The sequence below is a fragment of the Megascapheus bottae genome, unplaced genomic scaffold, assembly GCF_031878675.1.
Source record: "Megascapheus bottae isolate mThoBot1 unplaced genomic scaffold, mThoBot2.hap1 HAP1_SCAFFOLD_103, whole genome shotgun sequence".
Taxonomy (NCBI): domain Eukaryota; kingdom Metazoa; phylum Chordata; class Mammalia; order Rodentia; family Geomyidae; genus Megascapheus; species Megascapheus bottae.
The window spans coordinates 249210-275046 of NW_028327323.1; the positions used below are offsets into that span (position 1 = coordinate 249210).

Below are 25837 nucleotides of genomic sequence, written 5' to 3' on the forward strand. Positions count from 1 at the left end.
ACCTTTTACATTTCTGTACACATTGTGAGAAGTATACAAGTTTAATAAATTAAAAACATGGCGGCATTGTTATACCTATTTCCTTATTCTTTCAAGTGTTTCATATTACCTAGTTTCAAATTGGAACAGAAGGCAAAATTCTAATCCATGAGTCTTTATCTATTTAAAACACATTCCCCTGTTCCTGTTTTGCCCAAGTTTTGAAAAGGATGTGCTTTTGATTGCTGGCCAAATATTTAAGGGCCTAGTCTATCCTAAGCAGAAGAAATCCCCAGACATCAGTAGGTTAGCTATCTATATGTATATAAAAGTTATGTATGTATAGCATATCTCTAGAAAACCTACAACTATGAAAGGACGAGAGGAAATGACAATATCATATATCCACATGTCTAGTCTTTCTTTCAACACTCTAGCACATGGTTTTGTCCCACTATGGAGATATCTGACGGTGGAATTAGAAGTTTCTTCATGCATTATATGAGTAAGTATGGGAAAAGTTTGTATTTGATGCTGTATTTACATAAATTTAATGTTGAAGACCATTTACCATCCTTTGGTGATATTAATATTAAACTAGTCACATTTGGTATTGACTTGTGTTCAGCTACTTTATTTGTTTGAGGCAAGGACCTTGTTATATAATCCAAATTGACCCTTGAACTAACAATCCTTCTGACCTGGCCTCCCAAGTATTGGCATGCACCAACATATACAAGTTTCAAGTCCTTAAAAATGTAATGCTGGGACACCTTACAGTATCAAAAATTTGACTCTAGACTTCCTGCTCTTAAAAGCAGAGTACAGGCTGGGCCCCAGTGACTCTCTCCTGTCATGCTTGCTATTCTGGAGGCTAAGATCTGAAGACCTCAGTTTGAAGGCAGTCTGGGTGGTAAAATCCATGAGACTCTTATCTCCAGTTAACCACCAGGAAACCAGAAGTGGAGCTGTGGTTCAGATTGGTAGAGGGCTCACTTAAGAGCAAAAAAGCTCAAAGACAGTGCCCAGGCCCTAAATTCAAGCTCCAAGATAGACAGACAGAAAACCAAACCAAACCAAATAGTAGAGTACCGAAGAATGACTTTACATTATGTTTTCTCCAAGTCAGCCCTTCCTAAACAGCTTCTTCCTAATGACATCGGGCCAGCCGCATAGGCATGCAGGATGGGGACTGGAGAGACCACTTACAGTTTACGGTGACCTTTACTCTCCGTACCACTGGGGCAGCCACATCATTGGAGGCACTGCACTCGTAGTCCCCTGACTGCTCCCGGATGATGCCCTGAATTTCCAAGTATTCATCTTCACTCACAAAGCCAACAGCTGCAAGAGAAAACCAACGGTGTAAATTCAGAAAGCAAAATATACAATGCTTGCCTCTGCAGAGAACTGCACCCATGGTCAATTCGTTCTTAGGAACTTAATGAATTCTCTGTCCCCATTTCCCTCACTCCTTCTCCTTTTTCCTTGGGCACACAATGGACCTGATGCACTGTCTGTGCTCTTCAATGAATTCAGAGAAGTGCTCGGATGATTCCCTCATTGTCAATAAGCAATTTGGGCATTTACATTTGAACTTACCTAAGCAGTCCAGACTTGAGACCTCAGTTAAGCCCTTTAAATCTGATTTTCAAGTTCCATTTACAGTGAGTTGTGAATAGAGAACACATACACACATACACACTATATATACATATATATACATATATATATATATATATATATATATGGCATGCTGACTGCATCCCTGAGCAGGAATCAGTTGGAAATGCCACACTAGCAGACACACACACACACACACACACACACACACACACACACACACACACATGCACCTCAATGTCATTGGAGACACTAAACAAATACAGTTTTGCTTTAAGATTAGATAGACAATTGGATAAGCACAAATCAATTTTTTTAACTGTAATCTGATAATGTTCTTGGCTACAGGATCCTAAAGACAAACCAACATTGGGATTCCACAATTGAAGCTTCATCACCAGCATCAGAAGTCAGAGACCAGCTGCAAGTCTTATATCATCACTTAACAATAACAATACTCAATTTCTCCAGCATGTACAATCGATCATGAGATACTTCTGCAGACCGGATTCTACACCTAAGGTATGGAGTATAACCATAAGCCACAGTGATAGAAAAAATATTTAAGCCTAGAAGGCAGGTTTCAAATTTCTCTCTCCTGGACATAGATTCCTTGCCAACATAACACAATGTAACATAACATAGTATAAGGATGAAAATAACCTCTTACTTTCTGGAATTATCTCCTCTTCTTTGTCAAATAAGGATAGCTAGAACAAGATCTTAAACAGAAATGTATTTGAAGAAAAAGAAAAGAATTGTTCCTGGGGTAACAAATCTAAGCTGAGACTACCTCCAGCAACTGAAAATATTTCTCAGGCATAATGTATTTAATAATTTCAATTCCTCACATAAAAATTGAGAATAACACAAAAAGATATTCAATATACATCACACCTGTTGGTGTAGTTCTTCATCCTATAATTTTATTGGAGGTAAAGTTTAGAGTAGATCAAAACCACATTCGAATGGACAGTCCCAGATGAAGAACCAAAGAATAACTCTTTTCAAGTCACCAAACACCCCTGAACTCCCGCAATCCTTCTGACCAAGAGTATGAAACTGATGACTATAAAAAACTGATATAATAAAAAACATGAAATATGTTGTATATGTTATTAGGTATCATTTCCATGACATTGTGAATATCACTTTTGTGAAATAATAATAGTAACAACAAAAAGCTAGAACAGCAATAAGAAAGAACTGTTTTATAGAGAAGGATCACTTCCCATCTACTCTGTTACCACAGGTTTATGGTATTGTCCACCAACAAGCCACCCAATAAGCATTTACTCTATCTCTACAACATATAGAACCTGTGTCAGGTCAGTACAGAAAATCTCCTTCCTCTATTGCCTCCAGAGAATTAAAGAAAACAGTCGTTATCTATTATAACAATCAAATAGATTAAATGCACAGGGAGAAGTAGGTATACTCTAATAGCTAGAATACCGAATCAAAATATCTAATCCCTTGGAAAGAAGACCATCAGAAAGATCCCATGAGATGTATAGCTCTAACTTGTAAGAAGCTTCTATTTCAAAGGATTTTTGTTAATATTGTTTCATATGCACTTCCAGAGAAAAATATCATTCTAGGTTGGAGAAAGGGTGAAAGAAGCTAACAGAGGTTTACGTGAGACTTTGTAATTCCTTTTACATGGCCGTTGTTTATTTGCTATAAACCCAAGCCTACATTTGTCAGATCTTGCTATGCTAGAATGGTATAATTACTGTGCAAAGCATCTCAGAGACCAGTGTCACACTTAATATTCCCATTAATTTTAAATGGTAGTCCTTGGTACATATGTGAGGCAATTGGTGTCATATTTTAATTAGGCTTGCCCAACACCATCTGAAATTAATAATAGCTTGAATTACCAGTGTAATTTATAAATTAACAGTGCTGCAGCATTAGGAAATAAATTAGTTCTGGACAGCTGTTTCTGGATGGAGCATCAGTGTCATAGCAGTGATTGGTAAGACCGTAGGTCTCCATAGGCTCTGTGGCACATCACCAAAGTAGAGAAATGAAAAGACATAGGGTTCTATTGGTCTCTCTTTCTTCTCCAGAACAAGTTCATGCATTTCGTCATTCTACCATCCAAGGATGCACTGTGGTCATCAGTGGTGAGCTCGCTCTGTAGATATTCAAAAGGAGAAGCAACTTGGGAGCTAGAGTCACCAGCTAAAATGCAAGCACATAGGTGTGCTCATAATTCACCAAATGGAAAACTCACCCAAGTTTCCTTCAGGGACACCAGTGAATGAATTCACTGGTAATGTAACCGAATTTTTGCCAAGGAATCTGTGAGGAAAGGAATATGAGTTTCTGTTGAACTAGATTTCTACTACCAGAAGGAGGGGATTTACATTCATGACCCTATGCAAAACATCAATGTGGCTGGATTCTCTACTACATCCCTTTAGGGCAAATGTACAATTATAAAGAAACCACAGTGACTTCATCACGCACCACATTCTGGTTACAATGGTTACTGAAGGGAAGAGTAATATGTGTAAATGACTAAATTGCTCTGTGATTTTTCAGTTGTAAATGTTGTTATTCTTGCCTATCTCTTAGCACACAGCTTTCTTCTACTAAAAGCATACATAAAGAAAGCAGAAATTAATAGGATACACAAGGAAATGTAAACTTTGAACCATCAGAATGAACTTCCTCTCAGTACCACTTACAATAAACATCTTGCCAACATCATTAATCTCAAATCTGAAGGGCTTGTGGTGTGTGTGTGTGTGTGTGTGTGTGTGTGTGTGTGTGTGTGTGTGTGTGTGTGTTGTTACTAAGGCTTGAAATCAGGTCCTGGACACTGAGCTTTCAGCTTTTTCACTCAAGGCTTGCTCTGTAACGCTTGAGCCACAGCTCCACTTCCAGCTTTTGGATGATTACTTGGAGAGAAGTGTCAGACTTTCCTTTTCTAGTTGGCCTCAAACTGCAATTCATAGATCTCAGCTTCTTTAGTTGCAAGAAATACAGTCATGAGTCACTGGATCCCAGCTAGAAATAGGGAAGTTTTAGAGTTAACAAATCAAGGACAGGTTTCATCTTACCACATCTGTGCTCTTCCTATGAAACGATCGACAGTTTATCATCAGGATGAAGAACTTACAAAGAGTATTGGGAGGGGAGGAAACAGCTGACCTGATTATACTTTAGAAATTGCTCCAGGATTCTTATTAAGAGACACAAGTAGAGAAAAGGCATAGCACTTGATAAAGCTCAATGAAAAGAAACTCTTCACGGTCAATGGCTCCTCATTTATAAGTCTGCTTTTTCTTCTTAAAAGGAAACACGTCTTTGGGTGAAAATGACACTCATCTTCCTAAAATATCACCTCCTCTTTCTTCATGTTACACCTCTTCATTCACCATAAGCAGCTCTTCTTTTTTCTTTTTTTTTGTAACATCAAGCACAGAATCCATCCCCTTATTATCAAAATCCTCTATAAATGATCCCCAATATGCATCCCAAGTTCATTTAACACCAGTGCTGTGAAGAAAGCAACAGGTCATTACTTTAAAGAGCCAAAATTTGAGACCCTATAATCTTGTCTCATGAAAGAGGAGTTACCTTAACTCTTCACACCATGCATTTCTTTATCTGCAGAACTCAGATTAATATCCTGTGATTGTAGTGTTGTCACTGACAAGAGACAGATAGGGAGAGGCAGTTGGTAGGTTTTCAGATGGTGTCGGTCAATTCAATTACAGTGATGGTAGCCACAGATACTGTAAAGTGGCTCATAAGCTCTGCTGTTTTAATGATGTTCCTCATAATGATTTTGATTCCATTTCACAAGTTGTTCTTATCTACCACAGTATCTTTCTCTAAGAAAATTAGAATTATGTTTCACTATTTTTCCCCTATTGTTGAGGGGGAGGGTTAGTGGGGCTTGAACTCAGGACCTGAGTGCTGTAGCTAAGTCTTTTTGTCAGACTGCTTCTCAGTCACAGTGCCACCTATAGCTTTTTTTTTTTTCTGTGAGTCATGGGGCTTGAACTCAACCTGGGCACTGTCCCTGAGCTCTTCAACTATAGGCTAATGCCCCATTAATTGGAGATAAGAGTCTTTTATTCTTTTGTGAACCTTGATTCTCAGATCTCAGCCTCCTGAGTAGCTAGGATTACAGGCCTGAAGCACCACCCTTAGCTCCACTTATAGTTTTTAGATGATTAATGACAGATAAGAGTTTCATGGATTTTCCTGTCTGAGCTGGCTTTGAACCTTGATTCTCTAATCTGACTCCTGAATATCTAAAATTATAAATGTGAACCAGAGGTGCCTGGCTACATATTATCTTTAAAATCACAAAAGTACTAAAGTGAAGAGCATAATATTAAGAAACATTAATGGTTATAATTCTGACTTCATAGTTGGTACATTAAGCTATGTAAACACACAACATCAGTGCTTGTTTAAGGTTTTCATTACTGGAGGAATGATACGCTGGTATCTACTCACTCAGAATCTCTAGTGATGAGGAATTTTTGTGATCTTACCAGGAAATTCTTGTGTGTAGTCAAGTTTAGGGTCTAGTGATTTAGCTCAATCTTATTTTACTTGTGGGAATTAAAGCTTAGGAGAGCAGACTCTGGTCATAGATTTCTTAAAAGATTGACTCTGAATAGGTTACATTCACTTTTACAAAGTAAAGAGGCAGTGTTGCTCACTAGCTGTCATATGGCTCTACATTTCAGTTAATGTCACTTCTGATGACCATCTTGAGCATGTTATTCATTTCTGGCTGAAACAATATCCTTTTTGGCATGTGTTGATGGTTAATGACTGTAATCCTAGCTACTCAGGAGGCTGACATGAGAGGGTCATGGTTCAAAGCCAGAGCCAGGGCAGGAAAGTCCATAAGGCTCATATCTCCAAGAAACTTCCAGAACAAGCCAAGTAGAGCTGTGAATCCTGTGGTAGAGCACACTAGCTTTGAGTGAGAAAGCTCAGGGACAACACCCAGGCCCCGAGTTCAAACCCAGGACTGTCCTTGGGCTTCATCCAGGCTAGATCTCTACCACTTGAGCCTCAGAACCATTTCCAGCTTTTTCTATGTATGTGGAACCAAGGACTCAAACCTGGGTCTTAGTGCATGATAGGCAAGCACTTTACTACTAGGCCAAACTCCAGGCCCCCCTATTATTTTAACAGGCAATATCTGTATTTTTTGTGATGGTAAGAATTGAGCCCAGGATCTTGTACATGCTAGGCCAGCACTCTATCCTTGATCTATATCCCCAGAAAGACTTTCTTTAAATGTGTGATTAAAATCAAAGATTTACTGAATATCACAGTTTGTTTTTAATCTTGGGGACAATTATTTCCTCAGGGGAATGAAATTTTCATTTAAAAATGTAGATCAATGAGAATGTATGATTTATCTAACAGACATTGATTTTATGGCCAACTTTTCAAGAGCATGGGACTATTTTGTGAATGGAAGATGACGAACAAAACAATGAAATGAAACAAGCTGTTCATGTGATCACATCTGCCCCCCGAGCCTTATAGGAGTCCCTTATTGTCCATAGTGTTTAGCTCAGTGGCTTATGAGCAAAGGATGAAATAAACCAAGTTTCTGAGCTCATAGATGGGACATTGAAAATTTTTATCACTGAAAATAATAATAGCCCCAATGATCATTTTTATCATACCCAAGAATAAACTTGTCAGTAAAACAGCTGTAGCTATTAAAGAGGTTGCAGATGTCTCTTTGCTTAATATTTTTCTGGCATATATACCAGCTGACATAAAAATCGATGGACCTCAGAAATTGAAAAATAAAATATGCAACATAGAATCCCAGAATCTGAAAGTTGGTAGAATATTGTGTGTGCGCACGCACGCAGTGTGTGATGTATGTGTATGACCTTTTATATTGCTTAGGCCTAGCACTCTAGCACTTCAACCACAGCTCCAGTTCTGGCTTTTTCTTGGGGTGGATGGTAATTAATTGGAAATTAGATTTTTATGGGTTTTCTTGGACTCTCCTGCCCAGGTTGTTTCTGATCCATATCCCCAAATCTCAGCCTCCTGAGTAGCTAGGGTTACTGGTATGAGCCACTGGCATCCAGGGGCTTTCATAAAAAATATGCTTTCATTGTAAAGGTAAAGCACAGAGTTAAATAAATGAGGTAACAAGTACATTTCTTTCAGAACAGCTACCTCTTCCCTCATATTCTCCCAGTTCCTTCCCTCGTGATTCCCTTGTCCTCAAGTTATATAGTTCATTTTCAACATAATGTCTAGCAAGTATCACTGTTGCATTAGTTCACTCTTTTTTTGCATTTGTATTTTATTTTATTATCGGGATAATGTGTAGAGGGACAACAGTTACATTCGTCAGGTAATAGATACATTGCTTCTCGAACCTTGATACCTCTTCTCATGTTTTTGTCCCACTTTCTCTCTCCCTACCCCCCATCATCTTTTTTTCTCCCCTCCCTTCCCTATTTCAAATAAACATATATACAATATACCAGGTAATAAAGTCAGATACAATAACCACACAAGATTAACAATAAAGGGAAAATGAGAAAAAATAACTTCACATAGTACATTAAGAACATTAATCACAAACATAAACCTCTTGTTTCCATAACGTAGGGTTCATTTCATTTAGTCTCATCCTGTTGGTCATAGGGCTTGAACTCTGGAACTGAGCACTTGTCCTTGAGCTCTACAGCTCAAGGCTAGTGCTCTACCTCTTGAAGCCACAGCACCATTTCTGGTTTTCTGGTAGTTAATTAGAGATAAAAAGTCTCCTAGATTTCCATGCCTGGGCCTAACTTTGAACTGTGATCCTCAGATCTCAGTCTATGGAGTAGCTAGGATTGCAGGCTAGTTTACTGTTTGTCACACCATTTCTGTGCTTCCCCTTACCCTCCTCAAAACAGATAAACTTTAATAAGACAAAACATACAGAAATCAATGGTGACAAAAAGTAAAATAATAGCAACAAATAAAAGCCTGTCTTCCTTTTTTAAGATTTAATTCAACTACTGTGTTAAGCAGTAACAGTCTATAACTAGACCAACACTGAAGCCATTGAGTCAGTCTCTGTATCTGCCTCTGATTTCCAGTCAGTTTGTATCCAGAAGAGTTTCAGGCACATGGTTTTCCAGATCAGATCAGATGGTTGCCCTTTTGCCTAGGGGATAACTGATGAGCATGTATCCTTCGGTATTTAAAATGGAGGAAGCATATGCTGGGATATGAGTGATAGAACAATGAGTAGAGGCATAATTATGGATTGCCTCAGGAGCCTGAGGTACTGTTTTGTGCTATAATGAAGAAAGAAATTAGAGTAAGAAACTAGAGACATTTGTACAAAAGGCTTTAGGGATGAAGAATATTGTAGGGATTTAGAATGAATGTCTGTCTGTGCACAGGGGAAGCCGTACTGCCAAGGGCTGGCACAGTGCTATAAGAAGATGACACAGATTTTGCCTGGTGCGGTTAAAGATGGGTCATGTCAGTCATGTGACCCACAGAACAATCACAAAACTTTTCCAACCCAAGAGTTAACAGACCCTAGAAAGAAAGAGTGCACATTTTCTCTCACATGTGACTGTTAGATGGAAATTCTGAACATAGCACACCATCTATAGGGTCATATGCACATCTACAAATACATAACTAAAGTACGGCATTTTCAGGAGAGGCTTGTAATAGTGTAACCCTTTCAATCAATTAACTTGTCCTTTAACAAAAGGAATGCCAGGAGATTCACACATGTGTTGCCAGATGGGGAACTATTCAAGGGCAGGAATGGGGGAGGCAGAAACATGGAACTCCTTTGAATAACTTATGATTTAATAAAATGACACCAGGAATCTGGAATATGTATTACCAGGAGGGCGAAGAGGGGGGGCAAATGAATGGAGAGAAGAAGGGAGCTCAAATGTAGTCATAATAGTCAATGCATATGTGAAAATGGAACTAAGACCTTAGGGGATGGGTGGGAGAACAATGAGAGTGATAACAGCAATTGAGATGCATGGTACTCATAACTTAATGCACTGAATTTGAACCTCTTTGTACAGCTATGGAGAGATGATTTTAACAATTTCTAGATAACTATCAATGGTAACATGTGTTTCTGCAACCTTCTACTGATGTTGAATTATCTACACATAACAGCTTCAGACGGTCTGACATGAGTCTGGAACAAAATGACTGAAGAGACTCTAAGTCCATATTCCTTGGCTGTATGTGATATTGTCACGCGTTCTCAATCTTACCCCTTTAGCCCGTGAAGTGAACTAGCTGACAGCTCACTTCTCCATGTGCCTGATTCTGTGCGAATTGACCACAGCATCACATCATCTCACACAGTTGCTGTGAGTCTCAAATGAGCAAACACATGTACACTTCTTCAGACACAACACCCCTCAAGAAATGCCAGCTATCGGGACTATCCATTTTACAGCACTGATCTAAGTTTAAGCACATTTCACTATTCATAAGATTTCGAGCAAGGAAATCTCAACCCAGAAATGAAAAGATAATGAGATCTTCACTTTGCTGGTAGCAAAGAATGTAATAATAATAAACTTTACAGAAGGATTCATCATATATCCTTTAATTACAAATTTCTACTGCTTTCCCTTAAAATGGCATTTGAGTTACAAGAATTATAATTTCTCCGGATCATTTCTTCTTAAAAGAGTAAATATAGTTGTGTAACATAAGAACTGCTTAGGATTCAAGAAACGGTCCTAACTTCACAAATAAGAATATAAGGTTACAGGGCCTGGAGTTTGGCCTAGTGGTAGAGTGCTAGCCTAGCATGTATGAAGACCCTGGTTCGATTCCTCAGCACTACATACATAGAAAAAAGCCAGAAGTGGTGTTGTGGATAAAGTGGTAGAGCTCTAACCTTGAGAAAACCCAAGGACAGTGCTCAGGCCCAGAGCCTAAGCCCAGGACTGACAAAAAAAAGAATATAAGGTTATACATGTTAAACATGCAAACTCATGGTTGCACACACATGCATATCCATCTGTCTATTTGTGTATGTGTGTACACAAATTTACTTTAAATACAAATAGCTGGGCTGGTAGAAAAAGAGAACTTCTGTCCTAATTTTAAAAAGATTTTTCATAGAAAATGTTCTGCAAAACCCAAACCTACTTTCCCCTATCGTAAACTGAAGTATCAGCTGATGAGATGATTACATTTCCCATCAATCACAGGGGTCATCTTTGAGAAATGAGGCAGGCTGAATTGTACTAAGTGATGGGCTTCCATTCTTCACATGGAGTCTTTCTGAAACAGGTTATTGTTGGTTATCTGTGAGCCAGGATGTAATATAATAGAATGTGCATGTAGAAATGTCTCTGAATGATTTCCCTCATGCCACTCTGAGTTTTCTATTTCCTTTGGAGTTCTCTTATGCCCAGGATTTCTCTTATCTCTCATTATTTACACAATACCCTTTCTTATTGGCTGTGTAGAAATTGGTGTCCATGCATCTTTTCCCAGCATTCTGGAAACTGAAGCAGGAAGATTACAAATTCAAGACTACCATGGACTACAAAGTGAGACCCTGTCTCCAAAGAATAAAAGAATTAGTGGTGAATGAATTCTCCATATTTTCAGAACTTGTTGTGTTTTTTTTATCACATCCTGCAACAGGATCACACTGTCAAAAATTGATCAGAATTCACTAGAACCTATGTCTAAGATACAAACGCAAACAAGTAATCTCCAAATGAACCAAATCAGCATGACTTTATCATAAAGCAAGAAACATAATTAGATAAAAAATAAACTGATGATAATAAAAATAAGATTATATAAACTGATGATATATCTCTATATATTTGTATAGATATAGATATTACACACTTAGAATATTCCTTGGTGTACATTAAACAAAACTTACATGGTAGGAACTGAATATATGCATTTTATGTTTGAATAAGCATACATATATAAATATAATGTTTTATAGCTAAAAAGAAAAAAGGAAAGAATGCTCCCTTAATTATTTTTGATCAGGAAATATTCTGGCAATATTTACTACCTTCATAAAGAAAAGCTACTACAGTCATGAGATACTGTACTCCCTGTGAATTTCCTGGGCCAATGTCTTTTCTAATGGCAAGGCTCTGGTTTTTATTGGCCACTTGGGTCTGGGGGCTTGGTGCTTTACTGCTGGGGGCCTTTACAGGAGTGCCAGGGGCTCAGTTATGCACGAGGGCCTTCTATTATGAGTGATGATCTGAAAGTCAGAGAGCTCACAGCTGGATATTTGGAGTTCACAGCTTGATGTCTGGAACTCGGATATTTGCAGTTGTGCAGCTGATGGCTGCTAAAATAAAATAAATAAATAAAATCATCCTTTGATTTGTAAACTCAGCTAATTTGCTCTGAAAGACATTGATAGGGGATAAATATAGAAGCCCATGGTGTCACATTACCTCAGACTCCTGGCATTTACTTCCTCTTCTTTGGATGATCTAGAGATATAAGCCAATTTTGAGTGACAAGGGATGTGAAGAATTGAATTGTGTGCTCATATTAATTTAAGGAAGATGCTCTGTTTACTTAAGATGCTCCTCAAGGGTGAGTACTCCCCTGTCCAGGTGGTGAATGTGCTCAGGTGAACTCCACATCCAGTACCTACCCTGACTCCCAGACCACAGGGAATTACATGACTTAGGAAGACAATGTGTAGAGCACCTATTCCTTATCTGATCATTGTAGAGTTGTAACTTGAGGGGCATGTGGGGGGGCGGGTATTCCCTCAGAGTCAATTCTACAGCTTATCACAAAGAGATACAAGATTCATACACACCTTGTTAGGGTCCTTTAGATCGTGCCCCAGTGGTGATCCAGGACCAAACCACACCACTTCAGGACAAAGAAAGTCCTCAAGGATGTGGGCCACAGAGGGAGAAGAATGTAACCTCAGTGTTAAGTCACAGCCATATGTATGCTTTGTGAAGTCTCAGCCTTATGCATAATTCCTTGAATAGTTTGTGGAGGGTGGCAAGACATTTATAAACCATCCTTTAGATAGATAGACTTGTATACCTGGGGAATGTTCATTCATATCAAGAGAGAAAGACATGGATTATGTAAAACTCTCTCCATGCCCAAGGAGTCCCATGCCAATGATCCAGGGCCATTTTATACATGGAGAGGAGGGAAATGTGTCTGGTCTCCTTTCCTACTCTCAGAAGTAGAATTGAATACAAACTGTACTGAAGAGTCCCATTTATTGATTACCATTCCAAGCAGAATCTCCATGACATTGGACCTCTTGGGAAGGCAGAAAGAGCAAAGCTGGGATTAGGTCAAATGTACATTTAAGAAGGTCAAATGGATACAGTGCAGTAAAATTCTGAGAGAAGCGGGACCCTATAATGTCTTATCTATATTTGAGATAGAAATACCACCCATCGGGGCCAGGAGTTTGGCCTAGTGGTAGAGTGCTTGCCTAGCATGCACAAAGACCCGGGTTCGATTCCTCGGTACCACATACATAGAAAAAAGCTGGAAGTGGTGCTGAGGCTCAAGTGGTAGAGCTCTAGCCTTGAGAAAGTCCAAGGACAGTGCTCAGGCCCTGAGCTCAAGCCCAGGACTTGCAAAAAAAAAATACCACCCATGCATTTCTGGATGAGGACAATACATACCAGCCTATGTGCATCCAAGAAAAGATGGAGAAAGCATACAGAAGTATACATAGACAAGCAGGAGGGGTATAGAAGTATGGGCATCTAAATCCAGAAAGAAACACATACATGACAATTGATCAAAACATCTTGTATTTGTAAACTGCTGTGTTAAATGGACTCCATTGTACATCTACCTAAAGATAAAATTAATAGTACTTCAGGCCAAATTGTACCATTTTAAACCTGTGCATGACACAGTTCACCAGCTGCCAATCCCTTACTTCTCTGTTCTTAGTTCCATTGGACACAGGTGGAATTCTAACCACATGAGCACATGAGATATACTTTTTTTTTAAAGGAAGCGTGTATGGAAAAGAAACTCTGATTTACTTTTATGAGATATACTATTAATGTCCCACTTGTATATCTCTTTATTCACAAAAATTCTATATGGATGCATACACATCTGGGTCACAGATAGAAAGCAACACATTCAAAACAAAAAAAGCACAATGGGGAATGATGGTATACACCTATAATCCTAGCTCTTCACAAGACTAAGATCTTGAAGATTAAAGTTCTAATGTATTCCATGCACAAGACCACAAGACCCCATCTCCAATTATTCATCAAACAGAGTTATGGATTTAAGTGGTAGAATGCAGATGAGTAAGCTCAAGGGCCCGAGTTCAAACCATAGTAACTGTAAAACCAAGCCACATCAAAACAAAGCAAAACAACAGAACAAAAAACAATGAGACTTATAGTTAAAACAACAACAACAACAAAACCAAGGTAACCATGATGATCTTTCTGAACACTGATTGTGGCTATTTGGCTATTTTTCTTAAAAAATTAAGTACCCTTTAGTACATTGCTATCTCTCCATTCCCTCACTGTGAAACACTGCTATTCTTCTAATACTCATAGTCTGGGTTTAAGAATTATGCAAGACAGTTTCTGAAATGTGCAAATTATACAAAAAGATATGTGCAAATATTTGGCTCATGGAAGATAACTAATGCTAGGGGAAAAACACCTGTGGAGGTTTTAATTAAGACATTTCATGAGATCCACTATTCTCCTTCCTCCATCTCCAATCCTCCCTTGGAAATTCTGTCGTTGCATTGCAAGTTAGAAGCCTACATTTCTTAATTTCCACTGTCTTATCTCAGTAAGGGCTGCTATAATCTGGGTCTATAACAGCTTGAAAAACTCTTATGTATGGTCTTTAAATACTACAGGCCAGATCCATTCTCCTGCTGACAAATTTGCTTTTTTTTTCCACCTCCCAGTTTCTGCTGATCTCTGCTGGTGGTGGCTGTCAATATTCTCCTAACATGAAATGAAGCATCACCTCTGATGTCTGTCTTCTCCTTACTCTTCACCTTCAAATAACATATTCTTTATCCTGACCACCCCCCCTTAACCTTCCCATTGCACTTTTTTCCTTACCACTGTTAACTGTCTGGATTCAAGCTCTTATGATCTACTGTGGACTACTACAATAGCCTCTTCTTTGTGCTCCATTTCTCTGCTTTAGTTATTTCTTTTTATTGACCAAACAATTGCCAAATATAAAAACCAGTCTCCCCATGGCATAAATCCTCCCTCCATTTTATATTCCTCTTGGGTGGATATGCTGCATCAAAGATCCAGATCCACTCGTGGGGAATAGGCTTCCTTCAATACCAAATCCAGCCTTCCCATAAACCCCAGGTGCACAAGCAACAATCTTAAAATACTGGGTTGATTATTTATCTGTGACCCCGAAGCTTTTCCTCATTTGTCTGAAATTTGATATCAACATTTTCCCATTAAAATATATACACAGTCTTCAGAATTATGTGCAGTTAGGTGCTAGTGGTCATGCCTATAATCCTAGTTACTTAGGAGGCTCACATCTGAGGAATGAGGTTTAAAGATAGCTGAGATAGACAAATCTAAGAGACATTGATCTTCATTTAAGCAGCAAAAAGCCATATGTGGAGGCATGTGTCAACCCATGTGAGTGTTTGAAGCACTGAGACAATCTGAAAACTGGGACACCTGTCTTGATCATCAAGCTCACCTAACTGTTCTTTGCACATTTGTTTTCTTGGTTTTTAATGTGTTAGTCACACAAAATTGCTGTGGACTACATTCAAAAATGGAAGTGATGATTCATGTAATTGTAATCACTCTGTATATCACTTTTACAATAACAATAAATTTAAAAAATAAAAATTTAAAAGTCGCTACTGGTCATTCTCACCTATAATCCTAGCTACTCAAGAGGCCGAGTTCTAAAGATCACATCTCAAAGCCAGCCTAAGAGGGATAGACTTTGAGACACTGTTCTCTACTCAGAAAAAATGGGAATTGGCACTATAGCTCATGACACTAGTCTTGAGCAGAAAGGAAGCTCAGGGACAGAGCACAGGACCAGAAAACAAAAACAAATGGCAAGGACGACAGAAAAAGAAGTGAATCTTTTTTATCCTATATATACAATGTTTACATCTGTGGTTAGCCCAGAGATGGCATCAAATGATTTTAAAGGGACAAACTGAATGGGTGAACAATGAATGAGCCAACTATGATTTTAAGAGCTAATGAAATTGCGATAATTGAGTATTTAGAACCTTCTTTGCTCACTCTTAATAAAACAGCAGGCATCTACTTTTTAAGATTTTTTTCATTCCTTGTATGTGCTTATGTACGTGTGTGTGCGTCTGTGTCTGTGTGTAATTAAGGTCTGGACACATGAAAAGAACTCTCAAAGTCTCCTGAGGTTAAATACTTTTACTCCGCATTTCCCAATGGTGTTTAAATAAAGCCTTCATCAAGCTAGGCCTGGAGTGATTAAGAAATTAAAAAAAAAATAGCAGGTTTGGCTAGCTCCACAAATATCCTTAGCTGAAAGCTCTTGTGGCTCATGTCCCTGCTTCCCCCGGATGAGTTAGAATGCCATGTGTCCTAATCAGAAATGTCTCAGAGAGTTTCCATATGTCATCAACTGCCCTCCATCCAATTGAATGTTTCCTGACCAGGATCATCTTGGTGATTCAGCTCTGTCTACACGTAATTAGTAAGGGAACGATTACAGGGGGGAGGGGAATGTGATTAGGCTCATCACCTTCCTGAGACAAAAGTTTTTCTAACATGAAATAGACCGCTACAGAAGGGATAGCCTCAGCCAGGAATGCACACATTACACATGCTGTGAAATGTAGCACTGTGCAAGAAATTATGGCTGGAGGGGGGAGGCGTTCATAAGAGAATGGGGAAATACCTAACTGGGTCAAATAAGGCAATGTCATCCTGGAAGATCATTTTCACGCTGAGCACATCCAACACTTACCAAAATATGTTTGTACCTGACTTGTGCAGAGACCAAGGACATCTGAGCTTCCAGGTATGTATTCCCATGACTTTCCTGTCCTTCCTTGCTTCTTAGGATCCAGGAGCTGAGTCTGTGCTGTGTTTTCCATTTTCTTCATTCTTAATCACTCTATTTAATTTTCATTAATGTCCATTTCTCATATATATATATATATATTCAAACTCAGTAACTCTGCCTTTCCCACAATTCTAAGAGATGATATTAAGGACACATTTATTTGATTAGCACCCAAGGAGTGAACAAACAATTTTTACTAATGGATTTGAAGTTATTTTTTTTAATTTCAGTTAGCTTAGTTTAGCTTTGTTTTCTTTATTTACTCTGTCCTAACTTTCAGCCTCAGGAGACCAATTGTTACATCTAAGATTTGACTGTCACTCACTGTGGTGCAATGGAGGAGTGGACAAAAGTGGATAAGAGCTCATGAGTCAGCCAAAGGAGATGGGAGGTCATAAGAGTGGAGAAGAAAAGAGAGGCGAGGAGAGAAGAGAGAATGATAAGCCAGAAATCAGAAAAGGCTTCAAAACCTACATGTCAGATAAAAGTAAAAGTCAAGGAGTGAGTGAAGTCAAATGGTGACTGAATGCAATGTTCAAGTTGCTTAAGTGAATCAGAAGCTTGCTCCCACGACTGTTCTCATGAAAGCTCAAAGTCATTGACAAGCCTCTGGACTCAATCAGCCATAATCACTCTTGAATAACACCTAAGAGGGCCTGCCTCAACATCACTGTAGCATCTTATAATGCCCTGAAGATTCTGGCACTGGATTGAATATTCTTCTCCAAGGGAGTGAATCTTTTGAATAGAGTCAGAAAACTATTTTAGGTTATATAGATCCATGTAGTTCAGTAGCAGCTACTAAATATTTTCAATACCCTACCTAAACAGACACAGAAAATAAAGAAGAGAAAGAATGTGTCTATATTTCAGTAAAGTTATGTGCACACTGAAATTTCATTTGCCTGTAACTCTAATATGTAATGTCTCAACAGACACTTATTACTGTTGAAGATTCAGTTCCAGGACCTCCTGAGGATAAAATTATGTATAGATTTCCAAGTATCTTACGGAAATGGCATGTTATTTACATAAAATCTATGCAGGTTCTCTTGTATATTTTGTTTCTGATTAGCTGTATTAGTAGAACAATGAGTTTTCGTTGTTACATAACCACGTAAGTATAAAATGTGCTTTGATTCAAGTCATCCACTTTATTACTGTTCTTTATCCTCTATATTTTCTTAAATGATTTGTAGATTACTTATAATGGTTATACTTATTGTTTAGAGAATGATAAAACAATCTATGTGATGATTTATACAGGTAGTTTTATAAATGCTTTACATCATGGATGGTTGAATCTGGAGATAATGAACCTAAAGACACAGAAGGCTGACTACACTCTTTTTCTGACTGATATTTACCTATCCCAAAAAGTCAAAACTAATGCCTAGCTTACAAGTCATTGCACAAGCTGTAGTTCTCTAACTTTTGTTTCTTTATCTTCTCCAGTTCCTGGAAGATCTCTGACCCCCACAGTCAAGCTGGATATGAGTGTATAGTAAAAACAGCTTATGATCATGCTTTTTAAAGACTACATACCATTTATTTTTATTTTTTAGCACTTTTTCATATATTTATTATTGTAATTAATAGAAGGGTTACATGATATTTGCCAGATAGATGGTGCATTAATTCCCATACATTGATACTTGGTTTTGAATCAAACTTGTATATGCCATCTGTTTTAAATGCTACTATGTTTAGTCCATACCTTTCTAATTTGAAACAGTTTTTCATCTTTACATTTTTGTTCTTTGCTATCCAGCTGCCTATTCTTCCCCATTCCAAGACAGGCCTGGTTCCTGGCTTACCATTATTCTCAGTGAACTCATTGTCTGGAAGCATCAAACATCTGATTCCTATATCCTTGAACTCCTTATCTCCATGACTTTTCCTACTGCTTTCTTCACTGACTTTGTTCACATGTAGGGCCAGGCCCTGCTACAAACTGTGCTACCTCTACAGTCAAGAATCTGAGCATCTCATTCTACCCATGGTATTCTGTTTTTCCAGCATATTTGCTCTGATTGAATGACCTCAAATTCATAGACCCAACAATTTTTTATTGTATTTTTACCGTCAATCCTTCTGTTGTTGTTGTTGTTGTTGCTTTGTGGTGGTGGTGGTGGTAGTGGACCTGGTGGTGGTCTGCGTGTGTGTGTGTATATGTGTGTGTGTGTGTACGTGTATACACATGTATGTATGCCAGTACTACTAGAGCTTGAACTAAGAGCTTGACTTTTTGGTGATTAACTCGAGGTGCGCTGGTTACACCCTTTCCTAAGGCTGGAATCCAATTGTGATCCTCTATTCTCAGCCTTCCAAGTAGCTAGGTTACAGATGTGAGGTACTACCTTACCTCTCTTTTGGTAAATGCTACCTATTTTATCATTTCAATGTATAACAAGGAAACACCTTCAATCCTACTTCTGTTTCTTTGTTACTCTATGTAAAGAATTCTTGATCCTTCCTTCTGTTAAAAAGACAGGTTTTTGTGTTTTTTTTTCCAATTCAGTAATTCCTTTCCTTCTCATCTTTCTTAATGTCTCACTTTTTCAAACTTGGCATCCTACCAACCTCCTTGTTTCTCCTATCTGGACACCAGGATTTCTGGATTGGATCATCTCTGTGAATGTCCTTTTCTCCTCTGTCTGTCTCAACACTACTCTGTTTCACGATTCCAGTATTTCACAGCTGCTTCTCACCACCAAGCTTCTTGAAATGACTGTCAAAAATGTGCTATTTCAAATGATTAAGCCCATGTTCATAGTTCAACCACTACAACCTAGTACTATCTGTTCACACCTTTCCATTGGATCCATCCACATCAAGTTCAACAAATGACTTCTGAGTTGCCAAATGGATTGCATACACCTTAGTATTTTCTTTTCTTTTCTTTTCTTTTTTTTTGGTGAGTTATGGGGCTTGAACTTGGCCCGGGCACTGTCCTGAGCTCTTCAGCTCAAGGCTACCCTTGAGCCAAGCCCCACTTCCTATTTTCTAGAGGTTAATTGGAGATAAGGGTCTCAGGTCCTTTTGTGCTAGAGCTGGCTTTGAACCTTGATCCTCAGATCTCAGCCTCCTGAGTAGCTAGGATTACAGGCGTGAGCCACCACTCTAGGATATATCTTAGTATTTTCTTAAAAGAGTTCTCTGTAGCAATTTACAAAGTTGGCAACTAATTCCCTTAAGTGACCTTCTCTTAGCTTTGAATTTCAAAAATGTCCTAATTGTCATCTGCCTCTGTGGTTATTTCTTCAAAATTTTCCTATTTTGTCCAAGTTCTATATGTTGAGATTCTTCAGAGCTAAGTGCTAGATAGTCCTTTTTTTCAATGTTCAGTCATTTCCTAGGCATTATCATTTATTTTTTAGCTTTGAACATCCAGATATATGGCAGCAACTTTTACTTTTATTTCTCTACTACCATTAAACTCACATTCATATATGTAATGGCTGACACATCTTGTCAGTTGGATGCTTCAAAGTATCCTGATTTTGATTTGTTTAACACAGACATCTTGGTATTCCTCTTCAAACATTCTCCTTTGGTCATCTTCTTCTTTTTCTCTCTTCCTATCAATTCCATTGGTCAAGCAAAATCTGTGGGAATGACTCTTAATAACCCTTACCTTGCAATATCAAGTCCATTTTCCAAGAATAAGAAATTATACCTTTAAAGTAGATCTTGAATCTGTCCCACTTTTGCCTCCAGTTAAACTTATCTAGTCTTAATGGACTGCTGGAATATAACCTATTGAATTTCTAAATTAGAAACCTTGTTTATGGATACCTCTTTGGTTTATGCCATACCTACATTAAGTAGATATTGGCAAGAATGTTGTATGCAGCATGATTTAAGTTGGTATTGTTTCTGTATCATTTTGTTCTGTATCCTATTCCTTCATATATTTTCCATATTTTGATTTTTGACCTGATGGAAATACCTTACAAATCCTCATAAAGGTTATATTATCTTTGGTTCCCGATTTTGCTCCTACTATCACCCTGGACACACACACCTTTTGCTGTTGGTTGTGCCCTGGAAGTCACAGGTTAGATTTGATCTCTTAGGTGATCCCTCCACAGCATTCCTAGTCTTCCAGGAACAACAGTCAACACCTACTCACTGTAAGTCTGAATTACTTGTGCTTTATTCTCTGCTAGCACTTACTGCATTGTATTGCAATGCTGTGGTCATTTATCTCCCTCTTCCAACTGAACAGCATTAAAAGCAGATCATATTTCTGCATTTGTGATATATGGTCCTCGCAGTATATAGTTGCTAAATGAATAAATTAATAATGAATAAAAGTAAAGTTGATAAAGTTTCCTGCTCTCCATAAATTTAGTTTCCTAAGTCAATATTAATTATTTGTCTATGCTTTTATAGGCAAGGATGATTAAAGCAATTAATTCAGTATTCAAATACATATTCAGAGCCCACAAAATAGAGAATAATATCTTCATTAAATCCTTGGTAACATATACACATACATATATAATATGTTTACATACACACACACACACACACACACACACACACACACACACACACGAATCTGGAGTGGGCTCTTCTGTTACTTCTAAGTCCCAGCTGTGATACCTGTGATTTAGCAATAGCAGGGAGTTGGGGGGCATCTGCTTACGGACACTACCCAGAGTTGCATGTGTATGGTGATATTAATAATTAAAAACCTAACTCGGTTCATTTGATTGTACTTATTGAAAATTCTCTGCAGGACTACTTGCAGTATCAGTTACAATGGAGCAAATACAACACTTTCCATTTTCTTACTCATTAAGACTGGGAAAAATACAAGAAGAAATTATCCCAAGGTTGTGAAAAACAGATGATAGCAGGCAGGTCAAATAAGAAGTGAGATGAAAATGTGAAGAACAGGCCATATGACAGGAAGTTCATTAGTTATTTTTGAATATTTCTTCCTATCTTTTTGGGCTTAGGCATGGAGTAGCCAGAACCTTGAAACCCTTAAAATGCCCAAAGAAACATACTCCAAGATTCATTTTCTGATTAACCTGATACTGAGAAAAGGGAAACTTTCCAGGCTAGATGCCAATGGCTTATGACTGTAATCCTAGCTACTCAGCAAGCTGAGATCTGAGGATCACAGTTTGAAAACAGCCCCAGCTGTAAAGCCCATGAGACTCTTTATCTTCAATAAACTACCCAGAAAAAAAGCTGGTAGTAGCTCTGTGGTTCAATTGGTAGAGTGCTAGTCTTGAGCAAAAGAAGATCATGTACAGTAATCAAACCCCAGGACCAGGTAAATAAAAAGGGGGAAGGGGCTTTTCAAGATGGTAAATGTTGGGAATGCTGTGTGTTTATATTTATTTTTTCCTTAGTTGAAGCCAAAAAGATGCCTCAAGCTTGAAAAGAAAATCCTTCTATATGAAGGCCTCCTTACTGTCAAAACTGTGCAGTTTACTACCTACCTTTTTTTTTTGACCGCAGTTCCTTAGAATTAGAGTCAATCATGAGAAATTAATGTCTTCAAAGTAGCAGGGGTTAGGGTGAGGGGATTAATAGAGTTCTTTGCTAAGCACAGAGAAGGTACAATTTAAAGTTCCATGTCATCTGAGGAGTGGGAGGAACCATAGACATAAATAAAGGTGTCCTAGAAAGGCATTTCCTATAGCTCATAGAAAGCCCAGAATTCACCTTTGAACATGTATGGAACTAACTCAAACATCTGGGCACACACTTGGAACACCGAACTCCAGTGCCAACCTGATCTGCTCCCACCCCCTACCCTCAGTATGCCCACTTGGAAACCACATGAAAGCTTGGAAGGTAGAGCCCTTAATTTTTTGACTGAGATGAGGGTCTCAATCTTTCCTAGGCAGACCTTGATTCTCTTGAATTCTGCCTCCTGAGTAGTTTGGATTATAGGTGAAAGCCACCACTCCAGGCCCCATTTGACTTTCTCTAAGGACTAATGAATCTTCACTGGATTTCTTCTGAGCCAGTCAGATGTTGTACTCAGAGCTGTGGACAGGACAAGAGACACACCTCTGCCTTCTTAGCATTCCCAGTCTCAGGGGAGAGAGAAATCATAGCAAGTCCACACCTAAGCACAGTGGTTTAGGATAGTTGTGAAAGCTGAGTAGGAAGAAGGGTTCTGATGGAGTTGATGGGGGACAGATAATGCACATAAATAGCCAGGGGAATCCCGTTCCAGGCAGAAGGAAAGGACAAGGCAAAGCATGCAGGTGTGACTACAACTGGGAAATTCCAGGGACTGATGAGATCCCCGTGGCCTCCACAATGTCTCTGTTTCCACAGTTCCCAGGGCTCTAGGGAATCTCTGCACAAGAACCTGACTGATTGGTCTAGAGGAGAGAAGGATTCTGGATTCTGCTCTTCAATCAGAGGGAGTCTAGTTGCCTATGAGAGGGGTGCACTGATGGAGAGGGAGACTTCCTCTTCTTTTGGTCAGGATTGGTTTCTTCTGATGAGAGTGGGGGTAAGGTGGGGAGGAGCCAGCCAGACCTTAGAGAGCCCTTGAGGAAGTGGCACATGTGAATGGATAAGAAAACCAAGGGTGGAAGGTGCCTTCAATCCACAGGGACAAGCCACTTCCTCCAGAAAGGACCATGGCTAGTAGGTTTTACTCAGACTCTGATGGTTTCTTAGTAAGTAACTGTACACAAGGATCTCCAGGCATTGGTCAATTTTCCCATTAATGGGAACACAAGGCCCCCAAGACTGAGGACAGCTGTCCAAATCCAATGATGCCTTCAGTACATAAAGGAATCAAAGATGGCTCCATTTTTTTCTAGTGTGTACGTGGTAGAGATGATAAGACAGCAACAAGAGCCAAGCTGGGCAAACTCCATGTCAAACCGTGAAATTTCTGCTACCAGGCAAGGAGATGAGTCAAATGGAGCTAAAGATCTGCTGGTTGACATCTATGAATGAAGACTGTATAGCCAGGAAATACAGCATGTTCACTATTCACTCACTCTGGAATGTTTCCTTTTTAGCTCAGATACCTCCCCAGGAAGACAAAGGGCCAGCATTACAATCTGACACACCTCCTTCCTTGCTGGTGTCCTGGGCTCCACTCTGCCTTGTCCTCTCAGTCCCATCCTGAAGGGAGCTTTTGTCTCCAGACAGGTTCCATGCATCCCCTCTCCCAACCTTTTAGAAGGATTGTTTCCCCCACAGAGAAGGAGCAAATTCAGAAAGCAAAAAGGCTAGTAGGCTTCTGGACAGTCAATAACACTGGTTAGTTTTTTTTTACATTCATTCATCAGCTCTTAATTGGTGTCTGCTGAGTGTCAGACACCCAGCTAAAGGGTAATTAAAAGGCAAAATCACTTATTTTGTTTTTTACAAAGTTGATCATCTCTGGGGGGTGACTGATGAGTAAGAAGATACTGAGGATGTAATAAACACTTCCCAGAACCAATCAGATGGGGTGGGTGGGGGGCAGGGAACATTAGCAGGCCACCTGCTAATGGATATGGATTTGGGCTCGGTTCTAGGAGCCACATTGGACCTTCTCAAACCCTGGAATAGAAAAAACTTCCGAAGTGAAAGGCGAGGAACCGTGACAGCAGGACAGAACAATAAAGAGAGGCTGAGGGCAAGTTCTGGCAGCCCACCATTCCTTTAGGTTAACTGGAGACCAGTCTGCTCCAGGAAGAGAGGTAGAGGTCCAGCCAGGGGGCAGTGTTCAGGGCTTGGCATAGCCTGGCTCCATCCTGGTTCATACTAATAGGCAAGCCCAGAAATGGTGCGTGTCCCAAAAGTAGAAACAGGGCTGACTAAGCAAGAGATATCCATGGCATTAGTTCTAGTTATGGAGCCCGGGATTCCAAATATGGGCTCTGGTTCTTGCAGGAGGGATGAGATCTACATCTTGGAACCCAGCACAAGATGAGGATCCACACTGCAGCAAAGAAAGCCTATGGCACTTGCTCAGAATGGGCTTTGGGGACAGCAGACACAGCATGCCATGCAGATGAGCCAGGCAAAGTAGCATAGGGTCAGCACTTTCACCCAAGGTCTAACTGCGCAGATCTGTGGGTTATGGGAGCCTCAGAAGGACTGGCTAGAAACCTGGAGTGGTCAGGGAAGAGGCAGTAGCAGACACATTGTTTCTTGCTCCTCTCCAGTGTGGTCTGTCCCAGATCCTCTGTCTGATCTCATTACAACAGCGCATGAATGGAAATGGCCTCTCATCCACCAACAACTTTCTCAATGTCCTTGGCATATGTGATGCAGGGTAGCATGCAAGATAGCCACAGCAGGCATCTGCCCAGGGCAGAGATAAAGAGCCCTTCCCAGGCCCCATCTTCATCAGGCCATGAGGGCCAGCTTAGCCACAGCCCTACCCCTCTCTCAAAGCTGTGATTCCCCAGGGCAGCATGTGAGAGGCCCTGTACCCCCAATAACTGGTTTATTTCAGGTCAAAAGCCTTTCCCTCCCAGTATCTCTGGTGTTCTCTTCGCAGCCTGGACCCTGGAAGGCCGTGGAAGGCCCTGGTTACATCCAACGCTCTCAGCACGTCCATTACTTTCGGCTCAGATCACCTTCCTATAAGCTGGTCTTGGATGGGTTGCTGGGTGTGTTCATCTAATCGGCCCTTTCCCCACCTCTGTAATTACTGTAATCTATAACAATAATTATAGTTCATTTTAGCTTAGTGCCACTTATCTAAATGGGGATTTGCAGTAGGAGATTGCCAATAGAAATAAGCCCTTGGGCCAGGCAGTGGGGCGGGGGTGATGAGGGGGTGAATGGGCACACCTCCGAGGCCTTTGCTCCTCCATTGGCATGTTCTCTTCTGCCCTGGCATGTAGCATGCCTAAAGGTGGATGCGCCCTGAGCCACTGGGAAAGAGGAAAAGATGTCATATCCACTGGAAGGTTCAGTGACTCGCGTGGCAGCATCAGTTTGAACCCCAAACCCAAAGCAGAGGAGGCAAAAGCCCCTCCCCCTCATGCCTCCCTCCCCTCACCATAGCTATCTCCACTCCAGCAGTTGGGTGGTAACACTCTTTGAGAGCAGGTTGGACATCCTCTCAACATAGTTTTCAATGCCAAATGCAATCGCTGGCATATGGTAGGTGTCTAATGGGTGTTTGGGGAACACTATAAAATTG

The 25837-nt window shown here is 39.7% G+C and overlaps 1 protein-coding gene across 1 annotated transcript in view; it reads right to left on the reverse strand.

Annotated features, from left to right (window-relative positions):
- The window catches only part of LOC150040051 (neurotrimin-like), a 51092-nt gene that overhangs the window by 21085 nt on the left and 4170 nt on the right, over positions 1-25837 (reverse strand). Inside the window, exons 2-3 of the mRNA XM_090327426.1 lie at positions 3706-3792; positions 1189-1323 (exon numbers count right to left, since the gene is read on the reverse strand). Of these exons, the coding sequence (XP_090183552.1) occupies positions 1189-1323; positions 3706-3792 (222 nt within the window). The remainder of the gene's footprint in view (positions 1-1188; positions 1324-3705; positions 3793-25837) is intronic.